The sequence below is a fragment of the Tachysurus vachellii genome, chromosome 8 (genome assembly GCF_030014155.1).
Source record: "Tachysurus vachellii isolate PV-2020 chromosome 8, HZAU_Pvac_v1, whole genome shotgun sequence".
Classification (NCBI taxonomy): Eukaryota; Metazoa; Chordata; class Actinopteri; order Siluriformes; family Bagridae; genus Tachysurus; species Tachysurus vachellii.
Window position 1 is genome coordinate 17,573,757 of NC_083467.1, and position 10,888 is coordinate 17,584,644.

At 35.2% G+C, this 10,888-nt stretch overlaps 1 protein-coding gene across 1 annotated transcript; it reads right to left on the minus strand.

Annotated features, from left to right (window-relative positions):
* Positions 1-291: 291 nt before the first annotated feature.
* On the minus strand, positions 292-10,170 carry fap (fibroblast activation protein, alpha). Its single transcript, XM_060876677.1, has 26 exons — positions 9,781-10,170; positions 9,568-9,652; positions 8,634-8,726; positions 8,147-8,241; positions 7,955-8,029; positions 7,810-7,862; positions 7,578-7,650; positions 7,361-7,481; positions 6,707-6,861; positions 6,523-6,620; positions 6,222-6,351; positions 5,358-5,396; positions 5,149-5,247; positions 4,597-4,667; positions 4,413-4,466; positions 4,044-4,174; positions 3,830-3,880; positions 3,503-3,604; positions 3,122-3,191; positions 2,503-2,697; positions 2,075-2,129; positions 1,628-1,727; positions 1,478-1,536; positions 1,302-1,374; positions 967-1,040; positions 292-810 (listed from the first exon to the last, which is right to left on the minus strand). Exons 1-26 carry the CDS (start codon positions 9,781-9,783, stop codon positions 709-711), a joined length of 2,256 nt encoding a protein of 751 aa, XP_060732660.1. The 5' UTR covers positions 9,784-10,170; the 3' UTR covers positions 292-708.
* Between the last annotated feature and the right edge of the window lie 718 nt (positions 10,171-10,888).

Genomic DNA, 10,888 nt, shown 5'->3' on the forward strand with positions numbered 1-10,888 from the left:
TCAATTCGGAAGATTAGGGTTCAAGCCCCATCACTGCCAACCTGCCACTGGTGGGCCCTTGAGCAAGGCCCTTAAGCCTCTTTGTTCCAGGGGTGCTCTATTATGACTAACCCTGTGCTCTCACCCCAACCTCCAAAGCTTGAATATGTGAAGAAAGAATTTCACTGTGCTGTAATGTACATGCGACAAAAATAAAGGCTTCTTCTGGATTTAAATTTTTTCAAATTTTCAACAGTCTATACATTTGAAAAAAAAACAAAAAAAAAAAACAAAAAACAGAACACACTGGACTGTTTTTATTATTTATTTGAATAGTTGCAAACACTGTGTTACACTTTGCTTTCCAATACCACAGATTTTATCAGGGAAGATCATACCAAAGACTTTAATACACATTGAATTCAGTGCAAGTAATCCTTCAAATAGCATCATAATCAGTGTCACATTTACTGTAAAGGCATAATATTTTATACACATTATTATAAAAAACATGCAAACAGTAAACACACTTATCGGTCATGTTTTGCTTGATCAACAAAGCAAAAAACATAAGAAAAATTAGAAGAGTAAAATAAAGATTCAGCAAAAAAGAAACTTGAATCCAGCAGTATTCAAAGTCTCAATTTGTTAATATTTCAACATAATTTATATATATAAGTGTTGCACAGTTTGGTTTCAATACAAATGTCCTATAAATAAGGCGATTATTTATTTCTTTTCAGAAAAGCACTTCTGAAGAAAGTGACTGAGGTGTGTGTAGAGGTGGTAGCGGGCCTTTCCAGACAGGCTATGATCTTTATCAGTGTACCACTGTAAGGAGAAAATAAATTAAAAAAAATCTCTATAATTCAATTAATTATATATAATTATACAAAAATTATTTGTAATGTTTGTAATTATTTATAATGTACAGTATGCTTATTTGTAATGAGAATTTGAGCAGTCACATGCCCTCCTAACACTCACCATTGCCTCAAAGTCTACTTGCTGCTCCACCAGGGCTTTGGAAATCTGAGCAGCTTGCTGGAAATGGACATTATCTAGAGGAAATATAAATTGGTATACATAACAAATGACAATATGTTATAATTTTATGCATGTTACATGTTTAAAGCAACAGTAAAGATTTGCTGAAACAGTGACATGTCAATCATGGGTTTAGCTGTGAGTTTACAAGCAGAATATATAGGAAACGTGCATATAAAATTGTTTAACAGCTAAAGTGAATACTGCAGCTTTGAAAGTAAACACTGATGCTTTACTCTGCACACAGTTATTTGGGACAAACAGAAAGTTAATACCGTCCGCAGTGCCGTGCACCAGCAGGTACTGCACTGATTTAAAATTCTTTGCTCTGCCTGTTACTGTGGAATTCTGCAAAGAACAAAAATAAACTGGAATATACAGTAAAAGGAATATCTTCTACAGTTTTTTTTTTTTTTTAAATACAAAGAATGTGAGAAATGTGACCTCTTACTTTATAGCTGTCTGAATTCTCTTCAGGGCGATGCATGTACCTCTCAGTGTACACAGCATCTGAAACAAAACTGACATATTCAATATTTGCTCCGTCATCATATAACAACTGTTGTGCTACAGTAAACTTTTTAAAAAACAAAGAACATACCATAATATTCCCACTTGGAAACAGGAGCTACAGCGATTCCACATTTGAACAGGCCACTCCCTGAGCCCAGAGCCATGGAGGTCACATAGCCACCATATGACTACATCAAACAACAAAACTGGACTAATAAAATATTACTGCCTTAAAAAGAGATCTAGTTAGCTGATGTCATTTAGCAAAAAACAAAACCTATGTTTATAAGTAAATATTAACATGCTGATATCACAGGTGGTACATTTCCCTGCCTATAAACATGATTTTATAATGCAGTCACTGACTTAGAACACTTCCTTTTAGTATAATAGTGCACAGTAGTGTGTGCCGATGCAGCATCTCTTCAAAAATATGCTATCTGTCTGCTATGTCTCTAAGTCTTAAATATCTATGGTCAGAATCATCATTTGTAGAATGTGAATTGCTAATATATTTATTAATAAGAACACTTACCCATCCCCACATTCCTATTCGGTCTTTGTCTATAAAACCCATATCGATGAATTTCCTACAAAGAAAAATCTTTTTATCAGCTAAGCTCCATACACAGGCTACAAAGGTACAAAACAGAACAGGAAAAATAAAATGGACTTTATAGACTAAGTAGGGCTGTCAAAGTGGACAGCCCTCTTTAGCATATTTGTGTAAATTCAAGATAATTCAGAAATCAGTAAAGCTCTATTTAGTATACACATAGACAAACATAAAATCTATTTCACTCTGTATGATATCAGTCATATTATTTTTTTCCCCTTTTATTAATCATCCTAGTTGGAAGCATTATGTAATATGCAGCTATTTTACCACCTGCTGAATCCTGTTCAACTACAGTCAGACAGGTTTAGCATTTAGCGTGTACACATTGTTCCTCTTAAGCTCACCTCACAGCTGAGATCTGATCTTCCACCTCATATGTGCCCAGCCGCTCGTAGATGGCGTGCATTATTTCATCACCTTGGTAACCGCTTCCTCTTCCATCAAAGCTAGCAATGATGGCTTTCTCCGTGCTGCAGAGGTACGTGGCCCACTCCAGCCTGAATTTATAGTCCACGTACTGACTCGCTGGACCGGCATACCTAAAACACACAACACTGCACCCATCAGTCTGAGCTGTTTCAAGAACTTTCAAAGCACTTTAAATGTGTTTAATATTTAAATTCATAAACTGCATTTATTCAAGCCTCAAAGCTTAAAATAAATTGTTTCATGACACTTTGATCTTTCAGTCATGCCAGAGATTAGAGATTCAGATTAATTTAGACATCAGTATATACGTCATCCAGGCTATATTTCTATATTCAAATGGGCCAATTTTGATCATTCACTTAGGAGAAAGAGGTGTTGATGAAAACCCATGATGCCAGCCATTTGACACATTACAGCTATCACGTAGAGTCACAGCACCTGTTCTTGAACTGCAAACATTGACATGGAAAAACAGACTTGAGCTGATATTGTTGAACAAAGAAACGGAGAGACAAATATAACTGAAGAACTTACACTTGAATCAGGAGTGGGTATTTTTTGGAAGCATCAAAATCGGGGGGAAACATCATCTGGTACCATAAATCTGTTAATAATAATAGCATACAGTATTACATACATACATACATACATACATACATACATACATACATACACACATACATACATACATACACACATACATACATACATACATACACACACACATACATACATACATACATACATACATACATACATACATACATACATACATACATACATACATAATAGTAATATATAGTTACTACGGTTATGTTATGTTTATAGTTAATAATAAAATGAATAATAATAATAATAATAATAATAATAATATTGCACTTGACATACAGTGTAATCTGCGAAAAAAATTCTTACCAATCCCTGCAATTTTTAATGTGGCACGTTTCATTGTTGGCATTTGAAGCTCTGTCTTCAGAATTTGTTCCAGCTTTTTATTGTCTTCAAGTACCTGAATTTCTAGAAGCATTAAGAAGCATCATTAGAACTATCAGGAATTTATCTTTTATTTGGCAAGTAATTTAATTCACTATCACATAAGTAATAACGTGTTTCATCAGTGTTCCACAACATGTAACTGTAAACGTTTAAAAGTAGTTAAACAGCATTAGTCATTAATCAGACCATTAACAAGATTAACAAGATTAAAAGATTTTCTCCCCATTACTTATATAACAACCTAACCTTTACAAGATCCTCGATTGTCCATAAGTGTAAAAATGGGCAGTCCTGGTCCTAGAGAGAAAATTAACAAATTACCTGTAGTTTATAAAATATCAAATATATATATCTCTATAAGTCTTGTCGAAAACACAGTCTAACATTATTCTATATTGATCTGAAATAGTAGTTTAATACAGCAGCAGGTGTGAGAGAGCAGGATATGAGGTGCACTAACCATAGCAGTCCATGCGGAAGTAAGAGCCGTTTTGGCTGAAATACCCTGAATTGTACTGACACCTGTCCTCATAGAGTGAGCAGGTGAGGCATTCAGCGGCAGAGTGACTATGACTTGTACTGAAGGATATCCTGATTCCACACAAAACACACACACACACATCAATGCAACAAGGTTTCCTCAGCAATAACTGAACAATAATTTCACAACGGACAGAAAGTGTATAATAAAACCACTGATAAAATAACTTTGTTTTAAACAAATGGGTCTCTAATACAGAAAATGAGGCAGTACTGTATTACATTATTACAGTATAACACTTGTTATTTTCACAGTGGTATCTAGGAGCAGCAGCAAGTTGTTACTCACTTATAAAGGTTTCTCTGGCCTGGTTTTCCCATATGCTCATTACTAACATAGTAGCTATGATTAAAAATAAATAAATAAATAAATAAAAACATGAAACAAGAAAGAGGGAAAGAAAATTAATCACTTATGGGCTTGTTCTTAAAACAAACAATCTAAAAAAATTATCTAATTTTATAGCACTCACATGGCATCTTTGGTTAATTTTGATATATAGGTTACTTCCCATTTGCCTGAGGTGACTGCTATTGCTTTGCCCTATAGAAGAAAAAAACATATAAACATTACCATGATGAAGATTATTAGATGCTATCTCTAACTTTCTCCTGCCCCACACTTTACACATACACTCAAAGGTCTCACAAAACCCCATCCCAGTTCTTAATTGGACACAGTGTTACATAATGCTCTAGGAGATAACGCTCATTAACAAGAATGCAAATTTACAACTTCAATATATACCATATGGCTAGGGCTATTTCTCCTTATGCTTCAAAAAATGTGCTTGTTTCTTGGTACTGAAAGTAACTTATTTAACAAGATTACTTACTCACTTGACTAGATATAATAATGCCATATATACCAGTTAAAGGTGTAATTGGAAGTGAAATTAAATGGGAAGGTGTACCTGCCTGATATTTCCATGTATAGTTTATTTAGTGCATACTCTTATCCCAGATGTTTTATATAAAGATTGGACTTATTACACAGTGCATTATAATTAGATCTGATCACTTACATCCTTCACATAGTGGAGATGTTTGTAGCCCTTTGCATCACTCATCACCTTGTAAAAACCGATGTTGTCTGCGGTAAAGTAAGGATGCATAGGGTTGTACTGAGAAGCAGAGAAAGGCATCAAAAATTATTATTAAGTTGTTAATTGTTAAGTTAGTACATGGTCATGGAGATTTTTTAACTGTGTAACATTTAATAAAATGAACTCACCCGACCAACCCAGCCAGTTCTGCTGTTTTGCTCAAATTTCTGTAGGAACACATACATGCATACATGCATTTTTACTGTACAGCAATAACAACAGAGGACCATATATACAAAAAGAACCCCCTTATAATCCCAGCTATACAGTTATTACACTTGTTTATTTGATTATATTGTTTACTATTTTATTATATTTTATTTATTAGATTACTTTATTATATATCACTTGTGCATATCCCACAATATTATACAGTTAATGTTTCTATTTTATCTATTTTTTATATTTTTATGATTATACTCATAGTATTGCTTATATCTTCTTTATGATTATGCTTCTTTGATTCAATACAAATATGAACCAGTACACCAAGACAAATGTCCTGTACATGTAAACCCATGGTACTTGGCAATAAAATGGATTCTGATGTGATTCAGATTCTTATACAGTACTATAAATTAATTTGTAAAAGTAAAAGTTAGCATTCCATAGAACTATGAGTGAAAAAGACTCACCCTGAAAGGTGAAGGGGTTACAGTCCTTACAAGTACTGAAAATCTGGTGGACAGTTTTGAATACGGACTATCTTGAATATTTGCTAACAACACTTCATCTAAATAGCTACATACTGTAGTCAGTAAACAGATTCTGAATTACTTGATAGTAATGCACCCCCCCAAAAAAAGCATTGCTTTGAATATTACTGCTGTAGGCTAAACTAAGAAACAGGTGATTTTAATTATAAATAAATAAATAAATAAATAAATAAATAAATAAAAAATCTATGTTAGAGGAAAATAATTATTAGTATGTCAGGTCTATTTTAATGACTCTTTCTGCATGGATAGAGGTTTATAAGAGATGTAACAGACCGTATTTTCATTCCAGCTGGTCCCATCATAGTCATATATCTGAAGGAGAACTTGGTCTTGCCTGCGTGTTAGCCACTGCACAGCAATCCGCTCATCAGTTACCCATGTTACTGAACTCAGGTAGTGATCACTGATGGAAAATAAGAGTTAAAATAAGAGTTAAAAAAGAAGAGTTCACTGATGGAAAATAAGAGTTAAAAGAGTTAAAATTGCAAACTCATCTGGCGTAAAACAAAATAATTATTGACACTTCTGCAGTTTTAATGTGAGAACAAAATAAGAAGAAAAAAGTCTGCAGTACCCTGCTCCGAGGGATTTGGGAACCACCACCTCTGAAGAAATAGATGCAGTTGAAACATCGATCACAAACAGCTTTGCTTTTGGAATATTGGAGCCAGCCTTGCAAAATAAACACATTCTGTTATAAGTGGACCACAAAATGAGTAAAACAGAAAAAGTAAAGAATTGACTCTTTGTTTTCGTACCTTGGGGTAGGGGACAATCTTGGTGGTGGGGTATTGTCCATTTCCATACATGGAGTATTCAATGGCTTGCACCTCGGTGTCATTAATCTGCACATAGGCCAGGTACTGTGCAGTAGGAGACCACCACATTCCCTCATTTGACACAAACACCTCCTCTAGACAGCATAAACAGAGAGCACATTGATGTCTATTCACCCAACAGGTTTTCTTTGGGTGAACATTATCATGTTAAAATATTAATATGTTTAAATGAATGAAGAAAGGAATAAAAAAACAGATCAATGATGGATAGAGATGTATATATATGTATAAAGGATAAAGGAATGGTTGGATGGATAGGTAAGTTAGTGGACAAAGGAGAGGGGAGAGTTGGATATTTAAATAGATGTATGGACAGTATGGATGAGGAAATGCATGTATACATGGATGGGTGGATGGATGGACAAATGTAGAGATGATTGGGTAGATGTATCTACCCAGTGTAAACATACAGTACATCTACCCAATCGATGATTGGATGTACAGATGGATGGAGAGGTGTGTGTAAACAGAACTGAATTGATAGATATGTAGATGTAGAGCTGCAAATAAACATGGATGGCTGGTTAACTGGGTGGATCCTGAGATGCATGTATGCATGGATGGATGGCTGACCTTCATAAGACCAGTCTGGTATTCCATTGAGAATTTGATTGACTTTTCCATCATTAGTGATTTGTATGGACTCAGCAGTAGCATTTAGCTTGATGTAAATGTTATACTTCCACACGAATGCCTAAAGAAAACATACTGGATTAAGAACAGTATTGTTAATACTACTGCACTTTCTGTTTAGTGGAATATAAATGTTGGACTTGTGGTCCTATCTCACCATTATGTTTCCCACGGGTGCCCACATTAACAACTGGATAACTTCAGGGATGTAAGTAGGTGTGATAAAGGCCCTGTACATGTCACATTAACAGCAACTTTGAAGCATACTGTGTAATACATGGAGCATGTCCTTTTTTAATTAACACTTATCGGCATCAGTATCAGTAAAATTAAAAGCATGCATTGAACCGAAACAATTACATTTTACTAAAAACAAAGACTGCGCTTACTGAGTCTTCATATCATATATAGAATATGAGGCTGTGAAAGAGTGTCTCCATTGCTGTCAAAACAGTGTAAGTTCATCATCAGAAATGCACCTGAATGCATTACGAATACTGTCATGACTGTAAGACGTTTGTAATATATAATTACTTTTGAAAAGTTGCTTTCCAAACAGACATATTTCCTATCAGCAGACACTATGTAATCTGTTGCATCCACCAGAGCCTACAAAAACACATTACCTTCATTAAAAACATCTAACTGATAAAACATGAAATGAAATGATGTATATGTATATCATGGAGGGTGGAGGAGGAAGAGGGAAGAGGGTTTGCATCTTACAAATGTTGAGTTGCTCAAGTATAATGAGCTGGTCATGGTCTCTACATTATGCAGATACACATTACCATCCTTGCTTTTGTGGAGATATTCATTATCTGTAATAAAAGCAAACATAAAGGTTATAGCATTGCAATATATCTGACACAGCAAAGTGTCCATAATACTGGCTTTCATCCATAAACCAAACTATTCTTTCTGCAGAGCCATATATTATAAATTATAAAGTCAAAACAATTATGATAAAGTGGTACATTATATATTGTAGAGCTTTTATTACACTGTGATGGTTTTTCAGTTTATTGAATTACTGTGTACAGAAATAGTGCATTTTGTAATGTCAGAATGGTTAATGTTTTTCTCTATACAATGCAATATAATTATTGGAAAAGTTGAAAATTAACACTACATCCTATACATCAGGTGTAACTGTGTGGTAAGAACATGATCTTTTTAAGGAACATAATAGTTATTAATTTGAGTACCTTACCTGAAATCCACCGTAAATTGTAGGTTTGATACCTAATAGTGTCATTATAAAAGTCATCGAATGTGAAAGTCCTCCTTGAACCCGAATCGCTTCCTAAAGCAGAAAACAAAATAAATATAATTTACACAAAGAACAGGCAGGAAACCCCATTTGCCACAAGGTGGCGCCACTGAGAAAATTACCTTGATAGCCAAGAGATTGGCTCCATCATAAATAATACTAATATTAGAAAACCTGCACGACTTTACGAAATACTACTACTACTACTATTACTACTACTACTACTACTACTAATAATAATAATTTAACTCTTGTATTTACAGTCAATAAGACTGATTCTTTTTAAACAATAATGAAATAACAATAATCAGAATCATCTGTAGAAACCAAGTGTTGCTCCAATTGTTTTGCCTGCTCTAGCAATTTTAGTGAAAACCATAGTATACCTGACAAAGTGTACAATTTGTGTGGTTTCTAGAAACTTATATTCAGGAGCATTTTTAGGTATTAACGATGTATATGTCCCAAAAACAAAACTAGCAAAAATCTGTTGTATGGTCATGCATACTACATGAGGGGAATCTTCTACAGTATTTATGTCCTACTGAGCATGTACAGTGTGTTAATGCAACTCTAAGAGCTGATTCTTGCAGAAGAAGTCTTGCAGTGTTAAATCAAATCCAATACAAGCAGTTACACTGTAGGAGAGAGTTGCATAAACTTTGTAAGATTTGTCTTTACATTGTAAGAATTTATAGTTGTATAGAATTGTAAGATTTGCCATAGCACAAATTGATTTTACATCGCAAGAGTTGTATAGACACTGTAATTATCTTTGTACTGTGGTAACTGATTGTACAGTGTATAGGTGAGGCATTCCCAGTCTTTAAGCTAGGACCAGGACAGGAGTCACATCTACAATGACACTACTCACTGTTTACATAGATGGCTGTTGGCACCGCCACCAGCGTGACGACGACAAGCGCGCCGATCAAACCTACGCACGCTTTACTGCAGCCCTGGAGGTATACAAGGCAATTAAACTTACAAACTTTCTACTGACACGCATGTATGGACAATAAATAAATCAATAAATACATAAATAAAGAAATAATTCACTGCGTAAATATAGTTTCCTGTACTTTACCATGCTGGCGCGGGGAAGGTCAAAGCTCTCCACTCTTCTGGCGTCCTGAGTGCGTCCTGAGCGCGCTGACGTGGAGCACTTCTCTGTGCAGCTCAGATTAGTTTATTAGCATGGCGCTATCACACACTTCAGCCACTTCTTGTCTTCACACACTTTACACCACCTGCGTTACTTTCCGAGTTAAAATCGTACTTCCTCCGATGAATCACTGAACCTCTGGGATGCAGCAGTTAGAAATCCCCGCTGCCATCACCGCACAGACGCCACCTCAGCGCAGAGTGAGCAAGCACAGCAAGTTTCCGAGGAAGCACAGGAGCTTCAGCGCCTTCTTCACTCAGCACAAGTTTCCCTGAAGCCTGGTCAGTCACTACAGCTGAACCAACACTACAGCCGTCACACTCACTGAGGGGCACAATAAGGACTGGGGGTTAATTAACAGCTGCAATTTATTTGACTGAAACCAGGCTGTAGTTAATAAACTTTTTTTTCTTTTTCTATTTAACACGTGAACAAAATTAGGGAACATATTTCAGCTGTATATTTTCCTATTTTCCATCCATTTAACCATTTTTTTCTTAACATTCATTAGTCATTAGATACAGAGGACATGGTGGTGCTATAGTTTGTGTTACAGCTCATAGATCTCAGCTTGATCCTGATCTCAAGCTACTGACTGTGTTGGGTTTTGAATATTTTTTTCTGTGTGTGTTAAGATATCTTCTAGGGTCCCTGGTTGACCCCCATGTACCAAAACCATGCCAGTTGGTGGATTGTCTATGCAAATTTGTCCCTAGATGTTAATGTGTGCATGGTGCTCTGCAATGGACTGGCATCATTTCCATAGTGTATTTCTTCTTTAAAATTCACATACTGATCAGGATAATGTGAGTGCTGAAAAATATGATTCCAGCTGAATTTACATTTAGGTATAATAACTGATAAATGTGTCAGGATTTTCAAAACTGAGCCTCTGTTTATTTTTCACAAACTTCATGGTGCCTCTGAACCAAACTGTGATAACAAACAGGTCTTATAAAGAACCGTTTGGTTTTTCATTCTTTAGTGTATTTTTTCTGTAGTAGGTTTCGTTCTACCTTTGCTAAAGTAA